This window comes from Vanessa cardui, chromosome 8 (genome assembly GCF_905220365.1).
Source record: "Vanessa cardui chromosome 8, ilVanCard2.1, whole genome shotgun sequence".
Classification (NCBI taxonomy): Eukaryota; Metazoa; Arthropoda; class Insecta; order Lepidoptera; family Nymphalidae; genus Vanessa; species Vanessa cardui.
The window spans coordinates 8,392,124-8,406,620 of NC_061130.1; the positions used below are offsets into that span (position 1 = coordinate 8,392,124).

The window sequence follows — 14,497 nt, forward strand, 5'->3', positions numbered from 1 at the left end:
GTGAAGGAATCAGTAATTAAAATATTAATGGAGAGACATCAAAGGCAAAAGACACTATGCCGAGCTAAAAACAAATCTTTTTTTTAGTATTCTTTTACAAGCACTTTGCAATTGTCTTTTATAAAACAATATAAAGTAAAGATGTCACTGGTTCGGAGTGCAGATTCTACCGAGAAGAACCGGGAGGCAGCTCCGTAATTACTCTTTCCGAAGATTAGCGAAACATTATGATACTTTAATAATTTCTATATATAATATGACCGGTATGGAAGTCAACTAATGTTATCTTTACGCTTTTTCGTCTTCTATATAATTTTGTTTTGAATATATTTTAATTAATTAAAATATGCTTTATTTAGTTAAATATATGAAACTGAATCGACAAAGTTAATGCGATAGGTAAGGGAATGGTGACGATGACGATGATTGATTTTAAGTATTTTTAAAATGTTATTGTTTGTTTAAAAAATTTAATTATAAATTAGAAAGACTTTTAAGTTTTTCATAAATGCATAATTAATTATAACTCACGTTCCAGCTATAATAGTCATAATCCAACGATTCTAAAAATATAGCTCTATATTGAATGAATGGCAAATTCTAAATAAAGAATATTATTGAAACAGTCCATACTTTTAACTGTTTGTTTAAGAATAACAAGGAAGTGTACGATTTTGTAATTTACCAGGTAAAGTGAACCAAAGTTTTTTATTTGATAATTCTTAAAATCGGTAAATCGTTTTTAATAGAGTCTTTGACAAAAATCATGATTATTTGTAAGAAAACTAAATTTACAAACAAATCAGGCAAAGAAAGCACGGTGAGAGTAATATTTTGCCACTCCACCCTTCTGTGATTTGATCGTTGTATTCAAGTAAAATAACGTTTGGGAAAAAAAACAATGACCTAAATTGTAGAGCGTGAAAAGTAACGTATCAAGTATTAAGTTTCTAGTTTCGAACAAAACCGTAAACTCATAGGAAATCTTGTTCGATAGTTTCGTGTCAAGCTATTCTAAGTTTCTACACAAGTGCTTCATCGAATTAGAGTACTTCAAAGAAGATAAAATTCTGACCCATGGAAACTTTGTTAAAAAAATATACACACGCACCTCGCAGTTTTTCTAAATAGCACTTAAAATATTTTACCTAATGGAAGGAATATACAAGACTGACCGACCTAACCTAACCTAACGTAATCATCCAATTTGAAAACACTTTATAAAAAAACTTCCTACCCACTTAGAGCAGTGATATTTGTTTATGCAATATCCTTATTAGTTATAAATTAGATTAGTATGAGGGTTGTGTATTATATTCGTAGATTGTAAGTGCACGGACATTTATTTCTCAAAATATATACAAAAAATAAAAGATATAAATATAAAATATATACTTTTATTTAATTTTAGTTATCTAATTACACAAAACAAATAGATATTTTGTTAGTGATTGATATAATACAATAATTTATCACATACAATATTATTACGATAAATACGGATCTTATTGTTTATCTTTTGCGGTTTCAAACAAGATAGATTACTGTTTTAAGCGTTTTTTAGTAACCTTGATATTATCGGAGTTAAAACGGGCTAACTATCGATTCGGTTTAGGCAAAATACCCATCTAAAGTGCAATGAACACCTGGATGCAATCAGTTTATATAAAAAATATATTTTGAAACTTCAAATACATATATATTATTATATATACTCAAAATGTTCTTCAACGACACCATTTTGAAATGTACTTATTACCAACGCTTATCAACAGTTAGTGTTGGCCACACCACCATATACATATTCCAGAAAATATCGACACTATGTTGCATTCAGTATAAAAAAACATAATTTAAATAATGAGAAATCATAAATTTTATGCTTTCCCTTAAAACGAAAGTTATATTCAAATCGGCTATTACTAGTCAGCGTAGGTTTATACAGTTTTTATATGAAATACCGTATTCGTACAAACGTCTCTATTTATTTAATTCTATTAAATTAGAACGAAACCACGATTTCTAAATGAAAATGTAGGTGTGGTGAGTTCGTCGAAATACGGATCATTTGTAGTCGGTTCCCTTGGTGGTTCCTCCGTAGTTGGCTTTGCTGTTGTAGTCGTTATTGGTAGAGTGTGGTTCGTCACAACATCCATGGGCATCAGAGTGTACTTCGTTGCCCAGTATGCACCAAACGCTAACACGAAGGTCACTAGCAAACTTGGAAATTAAATAATATTATTATACGTCACTTATTTTAACTATTTAATTATTATTACCTACAATCCAAAGGCCATTTTACAGTCCTTGGTAATAATCTTGACACTGCTAACTGAAACTGAAAGTGCTTGAATCTTCTAATAATTGATTGATTCTTTTCAAAACCTCATAATTTCCATGTAAAGTAAGGTAGTAGTAAAGGCTTTTCCACATAAAGCCATTCTAATAATTTCGATTTTTTACAATAAAAATAACCCTTAAATTCATATTTTCAATTTTATTGAATATAAAATAAAAGGTAGCTGTTCGAAGGTAAATATTTCACAAATATTAACTAAGTTTTTAACATTTTAATCAGCTGTTCAGTAATATTCCAATTAAAATTGTGATTAGGTCTGGAAAAACTTGAGTATATTCAAATAATAAAAATGAAATCATGAGAAATGACACCAATTACACGAGAGGACAAAAAGTTTTGTTAATTTGAGAAAAAAGAAATCCCCATCATTAAATCAAATCCTTACTCTTTTATAAAGAGAACAATGACATGCGTTATCCGAGATGAAATTTGATTAGCAAATTGAACGTGTTGTACAATCCTACGACATGACTTAATTATACCTTTAAACGATTATACGCCCTTTTAAATGCTATTTAAGCCCGAAGAGCCAAGGTGATCCTGTGGCTGTACACGTGAATTTTAACCCATAATTCCTAGATTTCACCAAAGACAGTCATCACAGTTCGTTTGTAATTGATCTTATGCTCGGCCGTGAAAGAGAAAATTGTAAGGAAACATTTGCCAAATATTTTGTATAAGAATTAAACAAATTTTAATCCAATGCATAAGCTTAGATTCATTACCTATCGATCAACTGACGATTAATAAAACAAAAGGTTATTCGTTTGTGAGTCGAGATGGCCCAGTGGTTAGAACGCGTGCATCTTAACCGATGATTGCGGGTTCAAACCCAGGCAAGCACCGCTGTTTCATGTGCTTAATTTGTCTTTATAATTCATCTCGTGCTCAGCGGTGAAGGAAAACATCGTGAGGAAACCTGCATGTGACAAATTTCATATCAGAAATTCTGCCACATGTGCATTCCACCAACCCGCATTGGAACAGCGTGGTGGAATATGTTCCAAACCTTCTCCTCAAAGGGAGAGGAGGCCTCTAGCCCAGCAGTGGAAATTTACAGGCTGTTGTTGTTATTCGTTTAATTTTCGATTTCCAATAAATTACAAAACATTTCATTTGAAATGACACACTAAAAATTATGCAGATTGGCCATTTCTTCCCATTACGATAAACAATAGTCGGCAGGTGAGATTAGTAAAATGTTATGTAGATTAGTAAAATGTATTAATGCTATTAATAATGCATTATATGATAGGAAACAGGAAACCATAACCATACATTTTGTCACAAAAACTCTAATAATAGTTCAATAGCCATAGTAAAATGATAACGGCCTAATAATATGACAATCTATTGTTAAATGCTTGATAAGATTAATAGGAACTACTTATCAAATAAATACACAAGATCGTTAGATAAAATATGTTTATTTTAGATGTAATCACTAGATAAGTTTTATTGTTAACAAAAACTCAAAATAAACTTTATTCAAGTTTAGTTTTATAAGCGAGCAGCTATGTAATAGCCTGGCCACGGGACAATATCGGGAATAAGTTATTCTCCGTCTATACCCCGATTTTCATTGAAATCATCTATTCCACAATCACTTCCAAATATTAGTTCTTGTACCATAAAACGATTACTTTCTAAGCAATATCGAGATAATTTCGATAAAGATATTTCGCCATCGGACTTCCTTACTGGCCGCGGCGGCGAACGTCACTGTCCCGTGACCTGCAAACGGTGCCGCTCGAATTGTCGATTTGCCATTCGCTTCGCCGTTTGCATTGCTAATCCCCGTGGCCAGGCCGTAACACTGGTCCAAAATATCGATTTTGGTAAGTCAAAAACTGATAGAATGAAGTCTAGTCTTAGTACTAATAACGTTGTGCTACTAATAATGTTTTTCATTTATTAATTACATATTTACAAAATACAGGCAGAAAAATGAGGAACATTATGGTAATTGCTTGTCGTCACCATAGACATTGGCTCTGTAAGAAACATTAACTATATTTTACATAAAAAATACTCGATTATGTTAGGTCCATTAAACAGACTTGGCACAGATTTTTGCCATACAAACATCTCTGCAGACTTACAAGTCTAAATCAAAATACGGACTATGTATTGCCTCGGATATTTCATTCATTTTTCTTGGTGGTAGCCTAGTAGTACGTGGCTTTGTGCATGCCCGTCTGGGTAGGTACCACCCACTCATCAGTTATTCTACCGTCAAATAACAGTACTCAGTATTGTTGTGTTCCGGTTTGAAGGGTGAGTGAGCCAGTATAACTACAGGCACCTTGTGCTATCATAACATCTTAGTTCCCAAAGTTGGTGGCACATTGACGATGTAAGGAATAGTTAATATTTCTTACAGCGTCGTTGTTTATGGGTGATGGTGACCACTTACCATCAGGTGGCCCATATGCTCGTCTGCGAACCTATACCATAAAAAATAGAAATTAAATCAATTAATAATAATTCACTAATAAATTACTTTGGCCCAAATAAAACGCAGACATACATATAGACTTTCAACTTTCGTGAATGACTTTTCCAATACACGGACTTTGGTTTGCGCTGCTAAGTTGCACAAACACAGAAGTTGATAGAAGTGTGTTGTACCATTTACCAATAAACCAACACGTTATGTAACTCGTGGCTGTAGAGACACTCACCCTTTCAAATTGGAACACAAAAATACTGAGCATTGTAGTTAGGCGGTAGAATATGTGATGAGAGTGGTATCTGATGACGAGTTAAGAGACAATTTAAGGATAGTTAAATTATTAAATAAAATACTAAATTCCTGATATAATGTATGCTTCAATTAACGTATCGTCCATCCATTAATTGTGAATCAAACATTATACTTCAAATATTAGGTTTCACTAGCGTGCTTATATTATTATGGGATGATAAGGTCGTTGCCTCCGGTGAAGTCATTATGTATTTTGAAGTCCAATAGGCTCCAAAAGCCAAAAGCCCGGTGATAATTATGCTGGAAACAAAATAAATATATATTAATCAAGTATTAAGTTCATCATTAACAAACATTTGAATCTTACAACTTGGAAAGGAATGAAGAAGAAAGGGAGATATTTCGATTTTACATACCGATGACTATCCAAGCACTGTTACAATTTGTAATATAAATTTCATATTAAGAAATTAACTCCAACAAGGGTAAAAAGAAGCCTCTTGCGGACTCATTTCGGCGAAATATCAAACCTCCTACATATCTTTCAGATAGTCATGTTATCCGAGTGCTTAACGCAATTTAATATATGTAGGCAGGTACATAATAAATTTATTAATTGCAATTATCTATATTTACAATACAATGGTTTCGTTGTGTTTAATAAATTTCCAATAGAAATGATTAATGAAAACTTACCCGATTCAAATGCGATTTATGTTTAATGTATAAATAACACTTAACAATCAATATTATACTTACTATCCTAAAGGCATATTTGGAATAAGTGCTTTGTTCTGGAGCTAATTGCCTGTTATCACTAGATAGCTAGTGCTATTATAACAAACCAATAATTGAACTCTTTATATATAATTATAAAAACAACAATCCACCACATTCTAAGATGATTAAAGATATATTAAATGTTATTTCCTAACTATCTATTTATATCTTTCTATCTTTTTATGTTTACCTCAAACTTTTTAACCGACTTCAAAAAAAGGAGGAGGTTCTCAATTCGTCGGGGCCTTTTTTTTTTTTTTTTTTTTTTATTTTTTATGTATGTTACCGAATTACTCGAAGATGGCTGGGCCGATTTTGACAATTCTTTTTTTGTTTGAAAGGGCATGTTTTACAGGTGGTCCCATTGTTCCTGATCTCCTGGATCAGGATCTGATGATGGGATCCTGGAGAAATCGAGGGAACTCCTCAAATTTTATAGGCACACCTATAGTGATTTCGGTTTTATTCAAAGTGCCTTGGTTATATGCTCACGAAAAGTGACATCTGATGAAGTGGAACTGATGATGAAGACCACAACTAGTAATCAGAACCTATTAGTAAGTAACTATTTTACGGGCTTAGTTCTATTTCTTTAAGATAGTCGTCAAGCAATTGATGTTAGTAAACATGCCTATGAAGAAGTCTAGCTGATGGTGGACTACCAGGAGAACTCCTCAATGATTAACGGCATTAAAGTGAATGACAAACACTACCAATTGTAATTATAAATAACAAAACAACACTGAAAAGCAGTAAATAAATTTTTATAAATAAAAAAAAACCGCCTTCAAAAATTAACTAAAAAGAAAAAAATAATCAGTTACATCCATATCCAATTTACGATTTTTTAATCACCTTTTGAAGGCGGTGCCAACAAAGTAAATAAATTCCTATATTGAAATCATTTAATTTGTATCGATAGTAAGGTTTGTCTAATGGTGTAATCTATACAACAAAAAAAAAGATTTAGTTTTTTTATGTATGTATTATGTACCTATATGCATATATAGCAATGTTGGCACCGACTTTGAGAGGTGATTAAAAAATCGTAAATTGGATATGGATGTAACTGATTATTTTTTTCTTTTTAGTTAATTTTTGAAGGCGGTTTTTTTTTATTTATAAAAATTTATCTCTGGCTTATTTAATCTCATAACAAGTTTTTATAATCTAAATGAAGGTTTTTTTTTTATAACTAGATACAATTTCCTTCATTCAGTAATTTAATATAGCTAAAGTAATACCTATAAAATATATTACATTCATAGTATAGCTTTAAGTGCTCCCACGATTAAAACACTCGTCAATGATCCTTTTAGTTCATGTTTGTTAAACATTAATTGTCCAACAAATAACAATCATTGTAATTGTATCGTATTATAATATCGCAACACCATTCAGTAAACAATATACAAATATACTGTATTGAGGGCCGTATCTCAATCACTAGTAACTTTTATCTAAAATTAATGGAATCATGAATCATCATTACAGACATGTACATATCTAAAACGCCAATTTTATTTTATTTAGGTGCAATTTTTGAAGATTGAAATTTCTCATTTGGATATGGGAATGAAGAACCCTGCGTGTGCTGGATAAAATTGTTTCTCATCTGTATTATACCAATCTCAATGTATCAAACTATATTTGAAGAAAATCCAAACGTTTTCAAAGGAAGAGCGTTCAAAAGTGGAACTTATACAAAATATATGCCTAAGGTTTAATCTACCACTAGTTTTAATAATTAATTACAGAAATATTGAATTATCACACAACTATTTTATTTGAATCAATTGTTATTTATTTTATTAGAATCAGTATAAAATCGGCTAGGGTCAAAAAAGCTGCTAATTGTGCCAACACTCCAATGCTAAAGTACGTCTTGTCGAACGACAACCTCGGGTGCGGTATAGAAGTTATTGAAATTCTTGATGGGCGTTTTTTGAGTTTTTTACATTCAAGTGTAATCTGAAACGAGCAATATATTATCACCAAATATTTAATATTTACATTTAGCCGGCCTTGAGTAGAACCCACTCATAATTCATTTTATCGATAAACATAATTTTTATATGTTGCTACACAATTTTACGGTTCAGTGAATAAAGACACGTAATATGGGACGCATTATTTTATTTTTTATTATTATTAATAAATTTTATATTATTTTAAATATAAAATAAATAGTGACAATGATTATGACGAAGGTACAACACTATTATCTTTTTCCAACTTTCATCCTTGGGAAATTGTAAAGGGTAAGTTCTAACATACACGCATTTAGGTAGGTATGTCATATTTGCTTAAGGTGTATTTGATTTGTCTCGTTCTATAGAGTAGATAAATATCGTGAGAAAACTGGCATTTGTCCACGGAAAAACTGTAATATCCACTAAGGTCATAGCCCAGCAGTAAAATATTTACAAGCTACTTTACTATACAACCTCCACTTATGGAATTGAATACTCACTAACATGACACCAGTTGCACATAGTATTAAAAAGCCAGCAAATTGTAAATAAGCATGTAAAAACAAATATAGTTCGTCATCAACGACCATAGATATAATAAGCCCTATTGGAATCTGAGTTTGAGACCATAGAGCTCCTCCTATTAGTGTTTGTTCATCTCTATTCTTGGGCCTAGACTCCACATTTGCAGTAGCCCATAGAAACGCTGCTGCTATTACGATACCTAGACTACTGAATTTTAAAGTAAGACTAGCAATGTGAGTCACCATTAGTAATTATTTTTCTACATTTCATCAATTCAGTACTGTTTAGTAAATATAATTATTAAAGTCCATAATTGACTTTTAACATCAATTTTGACAGTTATAGTACACTCGACGTCAGTCTAATTTGAGTTTTATTGTATAGGTAAATTTGTATGTCGATCTTTTTTGCACGCCTCGTTGTATGTTGCATCAGAGAATTCTTGGTATATCCACCATTGCAAAGATAATTAATAATAATAAATTCTATCTTTTCAAAAATTTTTTTTTTTTTAGAAACGTAACATAACATAAAAAAGAAACACTGTCAATTGTAAAAATATACAGTAATTGATTCATTCTTATACACTATCGTTATCAGGTGAAGCATAGCATCTATAGTTGGATTATTGTGTTCCTCAGAGAGCAAATAAGACCATTAGAGCTGTGCCTACACTCATTCCGGCGTCGGACTTGCTATCTCATTGGATTATGTTAGAGTGAATTAAGAACGCCACTATACTTGTGCACACATGCACATTGTTGTTGAGGCCTTTGAAGCTAAAATCGTGACTAAAAATACATTTTTCTCCTCGGTTATGCTTATATTCCAATGGTAATTATTTCACCAACCGACCAATTTCGAGTAGTTCTTACAACAGCTAAAATTACAGAACAGTGCAAAAAGCATTTATTAAAATTACGCGTAACTAGACTTCATTATAATAATAGCCAAATTGTAGTTTAGTCACGGGAAATTTAACATGATATGATAAGATTTTGATCTAAACATATTTTTTCAAACGGCGAAAATTTTATTCATTTCATAAAAACACTAAACATGTTGAGACACGTTGTCATTTGTCATGTTTTTATCATTATTCAAGTGATTTATTTAACTGCTCACGAAACGCCAAAAAACTATGTAAGTTTTATGTATACCTATAAAAAAAACAATTATAACAACTAAAAAAAAACTATTAAAACTAAACAATTGTAACAGACACTCTACCTTACTTCCTATATTTAAAAAAGCTATTAATGATATATATACATACATACATTGAAACTTTAAATAAATGATGCAAAGTAACTAAAATATATGTCGTCGGTGAATAAAGTTTTTTAACGTTTTTGACATTTATTAAAATGTGTCACGCGCCTATGGGTGGTTTAATGACAAATAAATATGTATATTAAATACTACACAAAAAAATCAACAATTCTAAATAAGTAAATCACATTTACATTTGTTTACAAATTAGCAACTTATTAAATCAAATAAATCAAAATCAAATATCATCAAATAGGCAATTTTCATTATTTTTGTTTTAATTTTTAAGCCGACCAGTTAACTCTCCCCCTTTTCTTAAGTATTAATTAATGTTTATGTGTTATATCATGCTTAATATAATAAGTATTAATTGACGTCTCATGCAACAGGGTGAATTCACACTGAAAATCATAAATTTTCATATCTGCAAGGGCCCAAAGAGAATTGACTGCACCAACATAACATCAAGAATACACAATGAAACGAATTTAATATTAAACTTCGAAATTAAGAAAAACGCCACCATTAACCGGGTAATATATTACATACAGATAAGATTAAACTATTCCTTTATTATTTGATTATTTTCTGTAACCAGTAAGAGTAAACTGTATACACGTAAACAGATCAGCTTCGTTCAGTAGCAGCAGTAATGTTCCCTTCTTATAAAACCTTAGCTTTCAAGGTTGGTGGCAGTTTGACAATGGTAGCCCATTTGGTACTTCGTCAATCTACATCATAAAAAAATTAAAAGTTTAGAGTTTGTAGTGCCACGCTGTTCAACTAAAGTTTGTTAGATAAAGCGTCATAGAAGTCCCCACGATGGTTTTCGCTTTTAAGTTAATTATAAACATAATTTATGCATATGGAGATCACCATAACGTAGATTCATCATCACGAGCCTTGATATTTGGTGAGTAGGATTGTTTTATTGAATAGACACATAACCACTAAAGAACGAATTTTGGAAATTCTGTCCCTGAGGGGGTGAAATAGGATTTGAAATTTCAGGTAGGTAATATAAGCAATTTTCACGCGAGCAACAGCTACTTTATTATAATAGTTGAATTTTATTTCATGGTTTTGAAGTATGATTTAAAATAGAAAAGATGTTTTATGCTACGATAAATTCATCTGACGTCCTTAATGTGAACATGTGTTTTTAAAGGTGTAAACCCATTTTTTCTGTAATATTGTCAACAATTTTAGCTTGCTTTTTTTCATATAATATTGGATATCATAATTTAGAATAACAACGATTAATAATTGATTAGACCCAAAATTGTTTAGATGGACAAATATTTTATTAACTTCTTATTTTTAAATAGGGAAAAATTGTATCAATGATAAACAACAAACCACTCGTGAGACTGCAGATGAAAAATCCATGCGACCACCTCTTCATGAAGACAATATTTCAGAGCGTATTCAACATTACGCAAAATTGTTTATTTATGAAGGTAAGAAGATGTTGTATGACATAATTTTGTTTTAATCAAATATTTTATGGGTATTGGACACAACCGACATTTTAATATTTTAAATTAAAGATTCAAGTAAAACGAAAGGATTAAGACTAAATCTTCGCTATGATTCTTATAGTCAGTTTACCGTATACAATTCCCGATATTTCCGTCAATAATACGGCGACCTAGTGATATGTAGTTCAATCCTTACCACCTATGGGCTATGAGTACCAGGAAATAACTATATCTAATCATCTTATAATATTAAGTTTTTGATTTCAATCATTTACTTATAGACTATTCTTGCACAATCTATCGCAAATATGGTTTAAGTATTTGTATTAGATCACATTCATGACATTACACCTATTTATATCTTATATCTATAATTCCAAAGATTTGAATAAGATATGTACATATTAGACATAGTCTGACGCTGTAATTTTAGCACTGATATTCGCCTGAAAGATAGCCTCCTTATCTGTCTTCTTTCTACATATAATCTTGCAATAACGTTACTAATGTAAAATAACCCTTTTTTCAGTCATATCAAGTTCTAAATGTTGATATTGATGAAGTAGCGAAAAAGTACTATGGAGGAATGTTTTTATATGGAAATATAACCTTTAAGTCTATATTTTACAACGATGAATGCAACTTCTCGTGCACAGTTGCCGAAGTTTCCTTATCTCCTAAGAAGAAAAAACAGACAAAATGATGTAATCGGCACTTGGAACACAGAAAAACTCTATTAAATACTTGTGATCAATTACTTAAGCTCTATTGATTAAATAATGCTACACATTTTATAGATAATTAATGTTAATTTCAATCTAATAAATTAATAATGCTTTTATGACTCAAAATCAATAAAAAGAAATAGTATAATTTATTTTACACTACCGAAAATTTCCTAATTCGTTTTATCTCAAGTCCTAGGTTTAATAGATTTCATTATATTATAATAAATGGTATTGTGCTGGTTAAATAAATAAACTCATATCAATTACTAATTAACATTATTTTATTAATAAATAAATAAATTGTAACAGTTCATAAAATGTGTTGTTTCGTTTTGAATTATTCTTATTATTACAGCTTTGTACATTACTATTTGTGTTAAAATAATTATTATCAAAACTACAATTCGCTGATATCAATCAAATGGACAATTTTCATTATGGTCCAGCTGCACGCAGTACATTCCACGAGATCTGAAAATTAAAAGTATTGTTTCGTGTATATATTTTTAAAGGAAAGTATAATTTCAATATTTAAAAGATAATTAATAGAACTCGTAAAAGTTATACATAGTTATTTTTATAGAGCCTTCGTGTATCGTTTTCGCATAAAGATAGACCAGGTACAGAATGCCATTCGGCATCAGGACCTTTTTTTTAAAGACAGAATTTGTCAATAAAATATTTTAAATACAGTCAATCATAAAGGCTAGATTTATTTGAACTTTCTGGTTTCAGTATATTCTTCTTTTCTTTAATAATGCAATAAGTGTTAACTTACGATTCGGGTATATCGTCGCCGATCCTCACTGCTTTGCGATCGGTACGCAAGCCCCATCGCTCTTGTTTTGGACATGTGGAGTCGCATGGTACACCAATCATGCGTATGCGCCGACGCACGCTCGCAGCAAAATAACATGAACTCATAAAATGACTACATCGCGCAATTCCTGCAAATCAATTAAAAAAGTGTGATTTCAAAATTCAATACATTACAATAATTCAGTCTTTAGGCTTTTTACAACGTCACCATCGAATCATTGAAGCGATATTAATTTAATTGACAATTGAGCAAAGTTAGGCCCTGCAAAAATGCAGCACTCTATATTCTGAGTAATTAAATGATGTTGACGATGGGTTTACGTCAGGCTCGTTAAGCTCATTTCCTTGTTAGGTTATAGGATCAAACGAAACCCTAGATTACAACCTTTGCATAGGTGTATAAATTACTTACAGTATTTGTATATATGATATATACAATGATTGAATATGTGTATATTTTACGACTCAAATTCGTAGGAATCCATTACTTATAAAGGTATACAAATTGTACCATTTACTCTTCCATTTCCTTAAAACCTTTCATGATTTGTAATAACTGCGTTTATCAATGAAAACATCAGTTTTGAATATTATAATGACCTATTAATTATAAAGATTCCGGACTATTGATTTGTATTCCACAAGTTTGACGCATTTTAAGTTACCACTTCATTAATCTCATGTATTTATCCAAAGTTTGTCTGATTAAAATCAGTGTGTCAGTGATTATACCGCTTTTTTACGTAATTTAACTAATTTTAATTTGTAACTGTTTCTCTAAAGCTATTTAAAACAACAACGTAAATAGTATTAAGTTAAGCATCAGATTGATAATCAAAATATTATCATCTAAGATTTTCATGAAGAATAAACGATAAGATAGAAGTTTATAATATCTAATATATAACTAATTATCAAATACTAAATTGATAAAGTAAGGCTTGTTTTACATAAGTGTTGAATTTTTACCTATTTTATGTTTAAATCTTAAGATTTTCATATTTCCGCGTCTGATCTAAAAATACAACAAAGACTATATTTAATGTATGCGGCATTGTTTGCTTGTATTTTCTTAATTTTAAGTACGTTACGTACGTACGTGCGTTGAGACTATGATTTTATGAAGATATATGAGATAATATTTATGTAAGAAATAACCCTGCAAGTTTTAAATCGGATATACGAACTTTTATACCTACCTTAGTTTTATATTATGATACTTTGTCGTATAATTTATGACAATAAATTAAAAAATAAAAAATTCCAAATTGAATTTAGAATCAATCAATCAACACAACAAAATAGTATTATATAGTATATAGTATTATGTTAAAGCCTGACTTAAATAGCGATATTGATAGCATTAAATATCTAATGCATACTCATAAAGTGTCCCTTGCATCCAGGCTGAAGTCTCCCGCCGTTGACACAGAAGTCAGCGTGACCCACTTGACCACTTTCGCCAAGGAAACCTGCATTTGTATGTATCACTTGTACGACGTATGCGTCGTCTCTACCGAGGCGGAATAATCTCGATCCGTAATTAGATACTAGGGGACGCGCTGGATCTAAACCTGATGACAAGATAATTAAAAGTATATAAATAAACAGCCATAATTACTCATTTGATTTTGTACTTATTCACTTCGAATACAAAAAAAACATGTAAAATGCAACACGATAAAAATTAAAAAAAAATAAACAAAATATTTCCATGAGTAGCGTGATAAGTCCTGGGCCTGATAATGTCCAGACCTGGGACTTATCAACTGACGCACTACATTATGAAGGACAACAAAGGATTTTTTTATTTAAATTGGCATATTTGTATATTTTATTCTGAGACAGATATG

At 30.8% G+C, this 14,497-nt stretch overlaps 2 protein-coding genes across 3 annotated transcripts in view; one reads left to right on the forward strand and one right to left on the reverse strand.

The window, feature by feature from the left end:
• Nucleotides 1-7,956: 7,956 nt before the first annotated feature.
• Nucleotides 7,957-11,860, forward strand: LOC124531980. Of its 2 annotated transcripts, none has more exons than XR_006966618.1 (4): nt 7,957-8,107; nt 10,006-10,149; nt 10,945-11,076; nt 11,627-11,860. XR_006966618.1 is itself a non-coding variant. In XM_047106584.1 (4 exons), the coding sequence occupies exons 1-4, from the start codon at nt 9,404-9,406 to the stop codon at nt 11,798-11,800; spliced, it is 534 nt and encodes a 177-aa protein (XP_046962540.1). In that variant the 5' UTR covers nt 9,040-9,403; the 3' UTR covers nt 11,801-11,860. The 2 variants fall into 2 exon arrangements, 1 of the variants encoding a protein (XP_046962540.1); XM_047106584.1 differs by lacking the exon at nt 7,957-8,107 and adding an exon at nt 9,040-9,487.
• Nucleotides 11,861-12,238: 378 nt separating this feature from the next.
• LOC124531767 (phospholipase A1-like) overlaps nt 12,239-14,497 on the reverse strand; it is a 40,862-nt gene continuing 38,603 nt past the window's right edge. The window contains exons 6-8 of the mRNA XM_047106289.1: nt 14,027-14,218; nt 12,604-12,772; nt 12,239-12,296 (exon numbers count right to left, since the gene is read on the reverse strand). Coding sequence (XP_046962245.1) covers nt 12,239-12,296; nt 12,604-12,772; nt 14,027-14,218 — 419 coding nt within the window. The remainder of the gene's footprint in view (nt 12,297-12,603; nt 12,773-14,026; nt 14,219-14,497) is intronic.

Bases quoted from the DNA above. Each gene is read 5' to 3' on its own strand.
- LOC124531980 (XM_047106584.1), top strand. From the start codon at position 9,404: ATGTTGAGACACGTTGTCATTTGTCATGTTTTTATCATTATTCAAGTG. The intron at 9,488-10,005 runs GTAAGTTTTATG...CTCATGCAACAG, and splicing joins ACGAAACGCCAAAAAACTAT to GGTGAATTCACACTGAAAAT. The intron at 11,077-11,626 runs GTAAGAAGATGT...CCCTTTTTTCAG, and splicing joins AAAATTGTTTATTTATGAAG to TCATATCAAGTTCTAAATGT.